At 36.7% G+C, this 15699-nt stretch overlaps 1 protein-coding gene across 1 annotated transcript in view; it reads left to right on the top strand.

Moving 5' to 3' along the window:
- The window catches only part of eys (EGF-like photoreceptor maintenance factor), a 266834-nt gene that overhangs the window by 117358 nt on the left and 133777 nt on the right, over positions 1 to 15699 (top strand). The window contains exons 27-28 of the mRNA XM_084736538.1: positions 11140 to 11236; positions 12522 to 12629. Coding sequence (XP_084592664.1) covers positions 11140 to 11236; positions 12522 to 12629 — 205 coding nt within the window. The remainder of the gene's footprint in view (positions 1 to 11139; positions 11237 to 12521; positions 12630 to 15699) is intronic.

The following is a 15699-nucleotide window of genomic DNA, read 5'->3' as shown; positions in this document are numbered from 1 at the left end:
AACATTTGCAGCTAACCTTCTCTGTCATCATCGCTCATTTTAAATGTCAGTACAGCCAATCACACAGTGCAGCTGTTGACTGCTGTTCAACATATTATGAGCCTCGATCAAATTTCATACTTGTTCAGTTGTCTGACAACAGAAAACAGATGTCAAAAAAATTATGGACTGAGATCACTGAGATACTGGTTTGCATGTGAATAATATTATCACAGGACCTCTGTTTGTCAAAATATGGGAAATTGAAGTGGAATTTTTACTTCATAGATTACACACATGGCAGATTTTCCCGTGATTAAGATCACAGTCTACCTCTGCAATTATTACAAATTACTAGAAGTCCTCAGGTAAAACTTTGGCTTTACATAGCAGCAGCATCTAGAGCATAGAGGGTACATATAATACAGACCACACTGCAGGGTTCAACTTTAATGATCAGGCAAGTAGTTAGATTTTTTTTTAACTACTTGCCCGATTGGGTTAGTAATTAAGAACTCTACTTTCCCAATGTCAGTTTTTTATTTGTCTGTTTTTTCCTCCTGCCTGTAGTGCTGTGTATCCATCTACATAATTTTGAAGTGAGTGAGTTTTACAGATATGGGACTAAATGGCACTAGTCCCGTGGTGCTCAAAGTGCCAAAAAATATATATTTAGAAAAATTCAAAACCAGTGTCTCTTTCCACAAATCATGACCCAGTTATTCATGATAATCCACAGACTAGTTTATGTAGGAATTGTTTTCTTTCCACAGTAGAATATACCAGAACGCATTTCTTTCTCTTAGAAATAAGAGAATTTGTGCAGAATGTTTTTTTTTTTTCCTGAGCTTTGAGCCCCACAGGCTGAGTGCCATTTATAGAAGAGAGAAGGCAAACATCTCTACATCTGATATCACCAAAAAGATAAAAAATAGGTATTCTGATTTGTGGCTCCCTTTAAGTTGATGGTCATATTTAATCTTGGGCAGTAATGACTATTAAATGTCAGAAAATTGTGAAAAACATCAATCCCAGTTTTTCAGAGTCTAAGGTTACATCTTTAAATGTGTCAGTTTCTCAGCCCAAAGCCAAAGATACTCAGTTTAACATTTTGATAAATGAAGAAAAGTGAGAACTCTCCGAGAATTTGAGAAGCTGAAATAAGTATTTTCTGCCATTTTGCATGAGAAATTACATTAATGTCCATGACAAGAGGCATTCAATGACTGTACTTTATTTTACACAAATTTTATAGAATGTAAATCAAAGCTCCATTTGGAGAGGTACAGTAGTATCTCGTGTAATATTCTGAAAGTGAGGCAACAAAATATTGAAATGTAGCAGGTGTTCAGTCTCAGTATGGGAGCGTGCCCTTCAGTGAGCAAAGGTCTCAGCACACTAGTGATATTCCATTGCTGAGGGCAAAAGGTGGTTCTTTTCTTCCATTTTAGCTTTGAGACCTCTGTTTCCAGCCAGAACAACAGCTGCATCAAAAAGGGCAGAAAAGGCATTAATGAGCACATATCTAGTGGTATCAGAGGTTTTCCCCTTCATAAAAATTCTCAGTCATCAGTAGCTTCTAACATATTGATGTTTAACCCCTGAATGCTTCACAGCAGGTAAAAATACCCAAATGGTCTCTATGTAAATCTGTGGAGACGGAGCTCAGCGCTGACAGAATATTCTTGTTTTATGTTGCAGAGCCGCAGGCACAGGTTTAGTTTCAGATGTTGAGGTCTTCAGTGAAGTCAAGGAGTCTATTGTATGTGAATGCATAGTTTCAGTTATAGAGATCTGAGATTAAACCACAATTTTTACTCATTTTTTTCCATCACTGATTGGTGTCTGCTGTTGGCAAAGCTGCCAGGCTACGTGGAGCTCCAGCAAGCTCCACCAATCAAATGGCTAAAGGCAGCCTGTGTGCAGCCTGAGAGGCAAAATTCACAGAAAAAAAACGCTCTCTACATCTCATGAAGCTTATTGCTGTGAGCACAGAGAAACAGCCACAGGCGACCTAGATGCGTGCATCTGCATTTGTATCAAGTCAGAGTACTCTTTCATTTTGATGATGACTGCTGGGCAGTAGAGGACACTGTTAAGAAAGGACATCGTGATTTACTCAAATGTTAAAAACCTGGGATTTTAAAAAATTGGCAGAAACATGTCCCAGTGGAAACTATGCCCTAAAGCACAGCCGATATTTGTCATTTTTGCTGATGATATATAAAGTCACAATCTCATTTATTCTCTGTGTTGAAATGTTAAATTGTAGTAACTAGCTGAGGGTGTGTTAAGCATGTTTTTGTCCTCTATAGGCAGAGAGAAAGTTCACGTACAAGCTCACATAAGAATGTGTTTACATTTAATGTTCTTATGGTTGACATGTTAGCAAACAAATGCAAATGACTTACATACCCAGCAGAAGTAGAGCAACATTGGCATCCTCTTTGAAAGTCTTCTTTTCTTGTCATCTGTCGAAGGAAAACCCACCGTTTGCTCATATTTTATCCCTGGTTTGTTCTTTTAACTGCTAAAAGACATCTTACACTTTTTGTGCGATATGACAGACGAGGTCATAACCTTCAGACTGAAACATACAGACCAGCAAACAAAAACACCTGCAAAAAGTTTATGTTAAATTACAGAGAGATCAGAAGTACTATCAGCCCTTTCACACTGCTGAGTGCAATTTGATTTCATGATGTTTTTTTTTTTTTTTCAAATTTTCAAGTTCACAGCGTAGGTTGATTTTTCCATTGTAGGGTGGCTTGACAGGGTCATGAAGTGTGGATCTTACAATAGAGGGATACAATTTGAGCCAACTCATGTATTTCCTTTATTTTAGGTCTTTTAAGGGAGGTGGCTGTCTGTAACGCAAACCTCTGAGACAACACACCCTGGGCCTGTTTCAAGAAGCAGGTCTAACAAATTCTGAGCCTAATCCTGAACTCTCATTTGACTCACCCTGAGACTGGAAACTCAAAATTTTCAATTTCAGAACAGCTGATCAGAATAAGTTTAATCACTGTTCATCCTGAGTTAAGTGTGTACATGAAAGCCAGGGCCGTTTCCAGCTTTTTGGGGACCCTATGCAAAATATGTTTGGGGGCCCCAAACAAAAAAATGGCTCCTAAATGGCAACAGGCAAACAAAAGGCAGAGCCATTTTAATCCAGCGGAGCAGAAATATTAATGTGTTTGAGAAAGGAGTAAAGACGTTAACACATTTAATTCAGTGTAGTCCAATAATTCATCATTCACCCAACATGGATTTTCTTTATGGGTGATAAAGTGCTGGAATCCTTTGATTTTTTAAAAAATATATTTATGAGCTATAACCTGACGGGGACAAAACGCAGGTGACGGCGAGTCAAGATGAAAATATGGATCAAACAAATAAGACAGTTTACTGATGGACTTTTGATTTTAAGTCAGAGTCTGACACAGTAAGAATGATTCTCTGCATTAAAACTGACATTTTTCACTAACCCCTCTTTCTGAAATGCACTCAGGCTGTTCCACACGTCTTTTTTCACTTCTACTCTCGTAAACATTTAGCAGAGTTTAAGCTGTGTGCTTTAGTATACACCAGTGGCTGATCAAGGCCAAAGTTGGAATTAGGAAAGCATAGTAATAGTTTGCAACTTAAGCTTTAATAGGTTTGTGCAGGTGGCCTTGGGTGTTTTCTTAGCTTGTATATTTGTTGGCAACAGAAATATTCAAACACAGTATTAAACCGTTAATTAACAAAAGAGTGTTCATTAAGCAATATAGCCATGATACCAAGTAAAATTTAGCACAAGTAAACACTCCCACTGTTACAATGAAGGCTCTGTGTGCTATTTGTAAATCAGCGAACTTAATAGACAAATAAAACAGCAGAAAAATAAGTGTGTAGTCTGAGCTGTGTAAGTAAGTAAGTAGCTTGTGTAAACTTCCTCACCACTGTGAGAAGGAGGTTGGCGTCTACACGTATACATAATGTATAAAAATAGGCCTGTGTCTGTAACAGCTGTACGGTAAACAAATTTTAAATAAACTCAGTGTTTAATCATTTTGTGCCTTCATTAGCGGTGCTGAAGAGGTGGTCCAGGTGTGTACCAGTGGGCTAAATTGGCTGCAGTGGCTGGTGTTTACATGCATAAGAGATTTCTATTCTTAACCCACTTATTCAAGTAACCCAGTTTTTGGTCAGTGCATCTGAAGGACTCACAGGCAGCCTGTTCTTCTTCATTATGAGACACACACAGTTATGATGACTAATTTGATATCTGGTTTGTCTGTCCATTTATATTTGTTGTTAATTTCCTAAATTTAGTGGTTTGTTGCTCAGGATTGATGTTGTGTCGATCTGTGCCAGATGTGTCTGTTTTTACAGTCTTGGACTTTCTGGATCAGGCAGCTGTATGACATAATTCTCATTTTGTCAGTAAAAATTTTGGTGCATGGAAATTATTTAATGGGAATCCAAAAGCAAACCTCTCTGTGCAGTGTGGCCACGTTCTTTTTCCTTTTGCCTTTTTTTTATTCGCTTTCTGTTTGAATGCAGACTGCCACAGCTTTGGCACATTTTTCACATCAACAAAAAATCATAGCAAGCACACATAGTGCTATAATATTAGTCTTAAGAGTATCATCCATTTCCCTTTTATTAGAGAGAAGTGTTTGCTCAGTTAAAGACAGGAGCATAAGGACCATACTGTTTCTGCTGAGTGGCCACTAGGTGACTGTTAAACAAGGCATTATAGATAAGAACAATATTTACATTTTATAATTGATGTATAGTATATTACATTATGATGTATATTATATTACTTATGTTGCAGAGTTGTTTATATTTATTATGATAAGTAGGAAAGTAAGGATACTAAAAACAATGTACAATAATATTCTGATAGAAAATCCACAATATAATATTTATTGCCGTTTTAAAAAACAAAGAATTTGTTGTGACCACACAGAGTTGTCCACGTGGCCACTCCAAGTCCTCCAAGCAGACTCCAGAGAGTAGTATAAACAGAAGTACTACACATCCACAGTGTCCAAGTTGATCCATTTGGGAGTATAACCCAGGCTTTAGTCACTATCAGAAGAGAAGAGACACAGCAGTACAAAAAGTAGCAGCACAAGGGGAAATGCAGTAAGAAAAATAAAACAAAAATAGAATCCAAAATAAATAAGACAAAAATACAAATACTATATAAAATAACTAGGAACATGCCATGTGCATACATACGTAAAATTTGCAGTCTTCTTCCCCTTCTCCCTCCTCGTCTCTCTCAGGTTCTGGCGGATGGTCTCCACCTTAAATAAATTGCCTCGATCCGCTTCTGACTTGTTAAAAGGATGTTTTTCCTCACCACAGTCGCCTCAGTGCTTGCTCTTGGTGGGAAAAAAAGGGTTTATAAAGACCACATTCAAGGCTTCTAGAAAGTCATACACACTGTTTACATGCATGTGCAATATGTAAGTGAAAAACTGTTTTATATCATCAAACATTAGAGAAGGATTAAATGATTTTGTCTCTCATCTTATATTTCATCTCCACTTTATTAAAATACCCTTTGATAGCTGTAGAAAACCAACAGCAGGCATGTCCTGAACTGTGAGTGAGGTGAACTCACATTTTGTTCTTATTTATAATAGTTTATGTGTGGGAAACATCTGGCCATTGGTGTTGAAAGCATGACGCTATTTGTCCAGATGAGGCTGTTATTATTACAGGTCAGTTTTAACTGTGAACAGAAGTCCTTGAATCTTGGGGAAATGTTGCATTTGTGCACCGTGTTGTGTCAGATGAAGCATTATGCTGAATACAATTTGAAGATATAATACAAGAAACTTTCATATTTTGTTGATTTGTGTGGCCTATGTGGACATAATAACAGCAAAATAAAACGTCAGAAATTAAATTATCTAAATAAAAATGTTTTCCTGCTTCTTTTCAACTGCCTAATGTACCACTCGCTGTAACTTCGGCCACAAAAAAGGAAATACAGGCTTGTTTCATCTGATTTCCTGGAGACCCGGTGGCAGACATCAAAAATAACTATACAGAAACAGCCAATCCTCTTACAGATGGTCACACAGAGGCATCAGTATTATTATTAGGCTGTTTCATAATCAGTTGAAACTCCTTGTTGAAGCTTTAAGACCAAAACTTAACACAGTTGAACTGACAGAAAACCAATAATGATACATTTTTGTTTCATCGTAAAAATTGCACCCAGATGAAGCGATCAGTGATCTGAGATTTGATGTACTGTAACACAGATGACACCACACACAAAGACCATAATCTATATTGCACAAGCTGTGGATCATTTTAAATGAAGCCCCTGTGAGGAGTTTTTACATCAGACTGACAGCAGCTTTGATAAGAAGACTGTAGTCACAAATGTAGCCGCCCAAACCAAATTCATACTGTTAAGATAAAGACATCAGTTATATTTCAATTGAAACGTCCATCAAAGTTAGTTCACTATCCACAGGGGGATTACCCACAATTTCTTCTCCTCGGAGACGTTTACTGGCAGCTGGAGCAGTGATCACATACTGTAGCTGCAGCCAGATGATGGAATGACTACGTGAGGACGCGCCTTGGGTATCCCTCTCTGTACTCTGTCAAAGAGGAGCCTCCAGTCACTGCTAGTGGCAGAAGATGCATTACATTGCGGTGACATTCGAAATAGTCCCCGAGGTGCTCCACCATTGGTTTGACTGACAGACCAGCTTGGGAAACCTGTGCTGTCCCATAATTCACCAGGTGCTCTGTGCTCTCTGTGGTCTCATGGATTCCTGCTCATTCTTACACTCCCAAGATGCACGGGTCCGTGTCGATGTCGCTGTGTCTCTGTCGCTGTCTCACTTTTTTCCCATTAGCATCACTCCAGTTGAATTTTGATCCCCTACTTTGTCTATTTTAAACATAATGATGCACATTTTAGTTGATTCAGCTGGTCAAAAATGCACAGTGAGGGTTTCTTGGAGAGCTCCATTCAGTTGTTAGGCCAGATTTTATACCTAATAATCAACAGTTTCATCTGGCTGAGTAACAGACCACAAATAATGGCTTACAGTTGCTGCATCTGTCTGCACTCAGAAGTGTTTGATGTATATAATTTTCTGTCATCTGTGATTCACAATGGATTTTGAAAGTAGTGAAATGAGAAAAACTTTTGTTGAAATTGCACCGCATTATAGTAGTGTTAGCACATGATATATGGTTATTATGTACAGTACAGGAGACCTTTTCATGGTCACCTTGAGAAATGTACGTGGCTGTAATCATGTACTGTAGTCATCACTAATTAGGTAATGAGTCCCATTCAGCTTTCTGCTTTAGTGATAGCAGTCTGTTTTTGTGGATTACAGCAACCTGAAATTACATCCGGTACTCTTAACCTGCTATTCTTCTGCGTTTTTCTGAATATAAAAAAAAATCCTTTTGGATAAAGCAAATAATTGAGTTGTAAAATGGAAAACTTTTAAAGTTGACCTTCCTTAAAGGTTTTTCTACATTAACACTGTATAATAGAATAGAACAGAATAGAATAGAATAGATTATCGCTGATTTTTGAGAACTTGGACAAAACCGTATTTTTGGGGGGTTTTGTATTTTAAAGCATAACATTTTTGGCTATTATATCCTGTAACGAGCAAACCTCCTAGTAATTAATTTTATGTTAAATAGCATTTTTTGTGGCTGAGGGCTTGAATTCTGTTAACTCACAAAAAGTCACAACATTATAATGTGAAACATGTCAGAAAAGTTTTTGTCACATTAAATGCAAGATTATTTAATTAGCTGTACATCAAATGTTTGTTAGATTTGTATATATTTTTTTATTTGTCTTAAACAACATATATTATCATCTATAACACAAAGAGCACCCATCATGTGCACCATTATTTTTTTTTTTTTTTTTGTAAATAAATAATTTTATAAATTCTTATGAACATATATTAGATTTTTTTGACTGGGTGGCCAGGGGCACAGAGTTATTTATTTGTTTGTTTGTTTGTTTATTATAATTCTTACTGCCTTTTCATTCAGGAAAGCAACAGAGTTGACATATTATGGTCGAGACACATCTGCTAGTGGTATTATTATATAATTATTGTTATTCACCTTTCTTGACCTGAAAGTAAGATGGAGGGACACAATTTTAAAAGGCCAGCATTTTAATAAAAAATACACTTTAAAACAAAGATGATTATAATAGCTCTTTCTTTTTTCTTTTTTTTTAAGTGTTAAGTTGTGATTTTTTTGTCTTGGACAGGGGTGTTTTATATAATATAATACAGTGGAATGGATTATAATATAATATAATATAATATAATATAGTATAATATAATATAATATAATATAATATAATATAATATAATATAATATAATACAATATATAAAACATTTCTTTATGTTAAACTATCTCCCTAGGTTTCACATTTGCAAAATTAAACTACATTTGCTTGTCTCAAAAATCACTTTAAACCTCATCATTTTTAATACAAGCACTTCTCTCTAAGCTGAGAAATTATAGTTACGTGAGCCAAAACCCATTATAATTCAAATATAGATTTAACTCTAACTTGAAGCTGTGGGAGTGAACGTAATGAGACAAGGAGACACTCATTATAAGCTAGTTTTATTAACGCTTTGTTATATGCTTGTATCTCCTTTAATTATGCGTGGCAGATGGTGCTCTGCAGGGACAACACAGTAGTCGTTTTTGGAAGTCTGAGTTCAGAGTGTGATTGCAGGATTGTACAGGAAATGGTATCTTTGTGTCATTGTTCACTTTGCAGCAGATGCAGTAGCAGAAACAGTCACACAAAGCTGGAAAATCAATGGTATGGAAGCAAAAATGTTCACAGAGAATCAATAAACTAGGTTTGATTTATTGTCCTTGGTCTCTTCTGGATGTTCAGGTCTGAATGCCGTATCTTTAATTTTACTGTATGAAAGTGTAGTTTTTGTACTTTTAGGTCCAAACTGAAGGTTTTCATCAGTTCGAATCTGAACTCTGTGACTTCAGGTTTACTATTGGAAGATTCAGTTTCATTGTTATGTTTTCTGTTGCTTGTAAAATTCAAATCTTTCTGGGCTTATTTCTCACCATACAATAGTGCATAAGGGGTTCATTTATATAGTTTTTATTCATTCACTCATACTCACCAACCCTGCCAATTTTCCCAGGAGGCTCCTGTTTTTCATTGCCCTCACCCTGTTTCCTCCTAGGCTCAAAATTCCTCTGCATTTCTCCTGATTTATGCCACACACTTTTTTTTCCTTTCCATTATCACAACCTGTTTCTGGCACTGTTCAGTTTGTATAAACCCTGCGACTCTTAAAGTCTGCCGTTTCCACCTGGACAGCAAAACAGCTGCAGCAAATGTCTTTTGGCGATGCAGAGGAAGCTGCTCATTCCTGCTGTATCCATTTCTCCTAAATACATCCACACTCACACCTCGTCCTCCTCAGTGAGAGACAGAGACAGAGACAGAGATGGAGAGGACTAAGACGAGACATTTGTTGTGTCTTGTTACGTCGTATTATGTCTTATGTCTTTTTAATCTTGTTACATCTTTTATGTCATTTTTCATTTTGTTATGTCTGTATGTCGTTTTCTGTTATTTTTCTCGTGTCATGTTGCGTCCTCTGTTGTTTTTTGTTGTTTTCATCTTGTTATGTCTTATATCTTTTTTGTCTTCTTACATCTTTTTCATCTTTATGTTATTTGTTTTACGTAGTTGTTCCTTGTCTTTATGTATTTTTTTTTGTCATGTTGCATCTTTTTCGTCTCATTACATCCTTTGTCTTGTCACATCTTCTGTGTTGTTTTAAGTTGTTTGTGTCTATTTACATCTTATACTTAATTTTTCTTTATACATCTTATGTGTTTTTCATCCTATTACATCTTTTATGTAGCTTTCATCATATGTCTTTTTCTTGTTGCGTCTTTCAGTTGTTTTTCATCTTGTTAAGACTTTTTTGTGTGGTTACGTCTTTTATGTCATTCGTGTTGTTGTGTCTTGTCATGTAGTTTTCTTGTTATATATTTTTCTTCTTGTTACATCTCTTTTTATGTTGTCTGTCATTCATGATATGCATGTTTCCTTTTTCTATGTGTTATCATTCCATTCACTTAGGGTGGCTGTCTTGTTGTCGGGATGGTGGCATGCAATTATGCAAATTAAAAATGATCAATAATTCCCCTCAAATGCATTAAAACTAAAGTAACAAGCCTGTTTTGAAAATAAGGAACAAAGCGCTGACATTTGTGTTAAAATGTATGGAGTAAAAGTAAACAGTTGTCAGAAAAATAAACACTCAAGTAAAGTACAGATAACTGAAAACTCAAACAGTAATGAAGTGTTAGTACTTAGTTACTTCCCACCTCTGGGGCACATTTTTTTTCTCATTTTAAGTATTAAGTAAGTACCTAATTTTTAAGTATTAATTTTCTGTCTTATTGCAATCATTCTTGAAATTGGACTATAAGAGTTACATCATCATCATCTGTAGGCATCTATGTACCAAAAAAATTATTAGCATTATTATTATTATGTTTTTTCAGTCTTTTAAAGTCACCAGAATGCACTCAGTTTTTTTTATGTCATAAAACTAAGTCAATTAGTTTGCCTTTATCTCATGGACCAGACCAAGATCAAGGACCAGAGGGATACCTCCGACAGGCAGAACATTACAAGCTCCCAGCTGCCTTCAAAAGTACAACAAAACATCCATGCTGATCTGCTTAGCCATCCTGCCCCTCAACCCCCTAATGAACAAGGGCAAAAGAGCTCCTGGGCTTAGCCTCTCGCTCTTACCCTAACTTAACAAGATGTCCCCCTACTCGCTCTCTCTTTCTCTCACACACACAGACACATATGCACAGCTGCACACACAGACACACACCTCCCAAACCCCAAACCACTAACCCTCAGACCAATCTGTCTGTGGCACTAAAGTATTATTAGACTTACACACTCTCAAAGGGGAAACAGAGAGTGCTGAGAGCTGGAAGATGAGATATGCTACAGGGGCTACTAGTTCCATTAAAATGGCATTCACTGGGGCCTTTGTTATCATCGGCCCTGACGTTTTTTGGGATGTAGTGGGGCCTGCTGATCCATGACCATCTCATCTATCTTTCAGGATTTGAAGGAAGTTGGTGTGAAATTGACACCAATGAGTGTAGCTCAAATCCGTGCCAAAACCGGGGCGACTGTGTGGACCGGGTCAACAGTTACAGGTAAAGACCGTTGTCCATAACCAGCTTTTCATTTCGTAGGAGGCACGAAAATGTCAGTCAGTGTAGTGATTGACTTTAAACTCCAGAGTGTCCGTGCCGGTAACTGTTCCTGTACAGGTTTCAGGCCATTATACTGTAATATTGATCATTGATTAACCAGAGAATAGATTCGTTCTGAGTATATGCCCTTTCATCTTGAGAATTAGGACAAAACAGTATTTTAAGGGTGGATTTTTACTTTTTAATTATCCTGGGAAAATATATTTTAAGGAATCAAATTCAGCTATTAAACCTCCTTTTTTTTTATTAAAAATTGACGTCAGCTCCATTGGATGGAAACTCAGACGGAGACGACGTCTTACAGAGTTGACAAAATGTCATTTTTTTCATTTCACACCATAGTCATAGTGAGTAACCATTTGACTGGTTTAAAGTTGCTCAGAGTTCTCTTAATGCTAATCAAAATACACAATTTTAAACAATTAATTTGAAAATTAAATCTTAATTAGTTTTCATTTAGAAGGGCTACACAGTTGACATGCTGTGGCTGAGACACATCTAATAGCAATATTATTTCATGAATTTGTCAAGAAATAGAAAACATCGCCAGTGCTTAAACAGTATTCCCACATTTTTTAAACCAGGAAGTGAGACAGGGGTCCTGTGAGTATAGCTAACCCTTTTTATGCCTGATTAAAATCCTGTTTTTGTACAAATCTGACAGACATCTGGGACACATCCTTAAAGGGCAAACATTTTCTTTAAAAAAACTATTTTAAAACAAAGATGATCATAATTGTGCATTTTAAACTTGTGTTATCAGTAGGTAATGTTAGTTGTAGATTTTTGAAGGCTTTTAACACATCGTCATTCATATTCATAAATACTTAAAGAATAAATTTTCACCAAAAAAAAAAAATGGAATTAGAGTTGGCATTAATAATTCTTTTTGGCAGGGCATGATTTGTCCTAATTCTCAAGATTGGGTGTTTAATTGATTTGATCATGTGCCATTTCAGGTTGAAATGAGGTCAATCAGTTAAATGTTTCTGAAAAAAAAAAAAAAACTTCTGTAATTGCTCTTGTCGTGCAGGCAGGATTTGGTTTCAGTAAAAGAGTCCAAATCTAGTCATGTGTTACAGCCTGTATGTGCAATCACAATAAATATGATGTGTAATTAATATCATTAAACCCTTAATGATTTTTTTTTCACTTTGTGCATATGCCAGTAGGGAACAGACCCATCGGAGACAAAATATCAATATTAATGATTTTTCTTTTCCAGCTGTGAATGTAAGATGGGATTTTCTGGCCTTCACTGTGAGGAAGACATCAATGAGTGTGCCTCCAGCCCCTGCCACAACACTGGTGTTTGTCAAGACCTCGTGAACAAGTAAGTATGAATATAAACACCTTTTCCTTTACTCGCTGCATGCTTTTAAAAAAATTGCATCTATCAGTACCGACCAGGCTGAATTAATTGCCTGAGTTAGATTTGAAAGCCGAATGAACAAAACAGTTCACCAAAGAAAACCCACGAGATTGTGGCGTTCCTCTTCAAAGTATTCCGCTTTATATAACAAGCCTGCCTTCATCCTTGACACACATAAGCTGCTATTCTAAAGACAGAGAGCGAATTCAGCAGGAACACATCATGTATCTAGATTGGGCTCGACTCCACTGGTGCTTCTCTCTGCTGTGCTTAATGGGAGCCCCGGGGCTTCCAGGCTTAGTCGGACAGATGGGTAGAGAAGTCCCAGGGCCAATTTGAGTCCTAAATGGTTTGTCTCCAGTTTGTCTCCCGTCATGATTTCCCTCCCATGTGACCTGGCCCTGCTCAGAGCGCTCTCCCTGATTGCACAGTCCAGGGAGTTCACATCAGGTGTGTTTTAACCTCGCTGCCCACCGCAAACACTGCATGTGCCGCTATCTCCATCTCCCTGACCCAACAAGCCCAGAAAGTCCATCTGTACGGCGGCGATGAATCAGACTCTTCAGTGTTCTCACTGAGGCCTCGCTGTCGCATGTTAACCATCCTTCCTCTTAAGATACTATGAATAGAAATAGAAAAAAATAGAGTTGTTACTGGCTAGCAGACAGTTCCAGGCAGTAAAGAAAGTGTTCATTGTTATTATAAAAGGACACACATTCTGTACAGATACTTGTGTAAAAAAAAAAAAAGAAGTGAAAGTAGCAGTACTGATTGAACTTCTTTACTCAAGTAAAAGTGAAAAAGTACAGGCTCTGAAATGTACTCAGAGTATAAAAGTAAAAGGTTGCCCTCTGAAGGACATTTCCATCAGCTGTTTCTGTGCACAGTAGACGAGTTTCCCCCACTGTCTTTCATCTTGCGTCTTTTACATTGTTTTTAGTGTTGTTATATCTTCGTTTTTCCTCTTTTCGTATTGTTGTTTTTCCTGTTGTTACATCTTTTTTGCCTTCTTACATCTTTTATATTGTTTTTTTTGTCTTGTTAGGTCTTTTTTGTGTTGTAATTTCTTTTATAATATTTTTTGTTCTGTTGTCTCTAATCTCTTTAATGTTGTTTTTCATCTTGTCACCTCATTTTTAGTCAAATTTCATCTTTTACATTGTTTTTGTTTCTTGTTACCTCACATCTTTTCTGTTTTGTTAAGTCTTTTGTGTTGATTTTTGTTTTGTTACAGTGAAATAATACAGTAATAATTCCACTCAAATGCATTAAAACTACAGTAATGTGGGCAGTAAAAGTAAAAAGTTGTCAGAAAAATAAATACTCTAGTAAAGTACAGATACCAGAAAAATCCTACAAGACAGTACAGTGACATAATATTCATAGTTAGTTATTTTCCACCTCTGGACTGATGTCTCTTTACGGTCTAGCCAAAGTTTACATAATTAGGCCATTCTGTTCTCCACATGACAATAAATACCGTTCATCATATTACAAAGATTTGAACTGATGTAACTGGTTTACTGATAAAAAATGATGTTTAACTAATCAAAAGATGGAGTTTGATAGGAGGATGATAACACAGAGGTGCCTAATGACATGTCTTCTTATTATCTCACTCGAGCAGGATAACCATCTCCTCTGAGGTGTGTGGTCAGGGGATATTAGACCCCACCAGCGGCTGCAGAGGGGGATTTGAATTGAGTAAACCTCATTATTGGACAGGTTAAGCTCTTCCCTTTAGTAATAAGTTGTCAAACATGGTTCAAATGAAGTTACACACAGGGAGGCTTAATTGCTGCCATATTGTTAATTTCAGCGTGAAGAGCTGCTGGTCAGCTGGAGAATAAAACATGGGTTTTAATCAGCAGTTTATCTTAATAGGTTTGGAATACACACTGTTTTTTTAAGAGTGTGTGCAGGTTTACCCGCAGTGTGAGGGAAATCATTCTGATTATTTTAAAGATACAGAAATAACGATAAAGATAAATGTATGCTACAGGGCTCCTATGCAGTATGGAAGTATGGAAGATTGGTATGGAAAATTGTACCAAATTGTGTTTTTTATGGCCAAATGTTATATGGCTTTTATGCCCCCAGACGCCCGCAGGTTAGGTGCGTTGGCCCCAGTGGCTGTGGAAAGTCCTGCTTGTGAGTTCTACAATGATGTAGTTATCATAAAATGGACTATATGTTCTGCTTAAGGAAATCATGATCTTTATGGCTGCATTCAACCTCATCCCTTGGACACAGTGAATAAACAAGGTTGCAGAGATGCTGCGAAAAATAAATTATTGAAAGCTTCTACAAGGAGTTTTTATATTTTGTTGATTTTGGAGGCCACTGTGGAAAAGAAAGTGAAGGCATTTCCACCACAATAACCACAAAACGAAACATTTTCTAAATCCAAATCTCCTGCGTCTTTTTAACTGATGTACCAACATACCACTAACTGTAACTCTGTCTGGAAAATGAAACACCGGGTTGTTTCATGTGATTTCAAGGAAACAATATCATATTTATTTAATACGTTAAGGGAAAATAATATGAGTATCAGTAACACCTGTTAGTTTACTTCTTCCTTGGGCAGAGAGTGGAGCATCATCCATCTCTCTACCTTGGATACAAATGCAAGTTTTCCAAGGCCCTGCCAAACAATCCCAGATACAAAGTCTGATGGCTCAGGTTTCCAAATGGGAAAACAAAGCTATTTTTGTCTCCAAAACTGTGCATGTGCTATCTTATTTGCAGATGATACCAATGTGTTTCCATCCCTTAAAAATGTTGAAATTCTGATTAAATGAATAAATACATAGACACAAATTTCTGAAGCTGCAAATTGTTTCAAGGTAAATAAACTGTCTGTTAACCCTTTGAGTCCTAACTGAGAAACTGCTGACTGTGTCATGCTTTTATATTTTTGAAAATTTCAGCAACATCAAACACAGCGATTCCAGTGATTCATATTTTTATTCTTGGCACAAACTCACTTACAATAATATGAAAGCAGTTTGCAGGCCAGGTTTGTGTT

This window comes from Lutjanus erythropterus, chromosome 14 (assembly GCF_056507025.1).
Source record: "Lutjanus erythropterus isolate fLutEry1 chromosome 14, fLutEry1.hap2, whole genome shotgun sequence".
Lineage (NCBI taxonomy): Eukaryota > Metazoa > Chordata > Actinopteri > Lutjaniformes > Lutjanidae > Lutjanus > Lutjanus erythropterus.
This window is presented reverse-complemented; position numbering and strand designations above follow the sequence as displayed.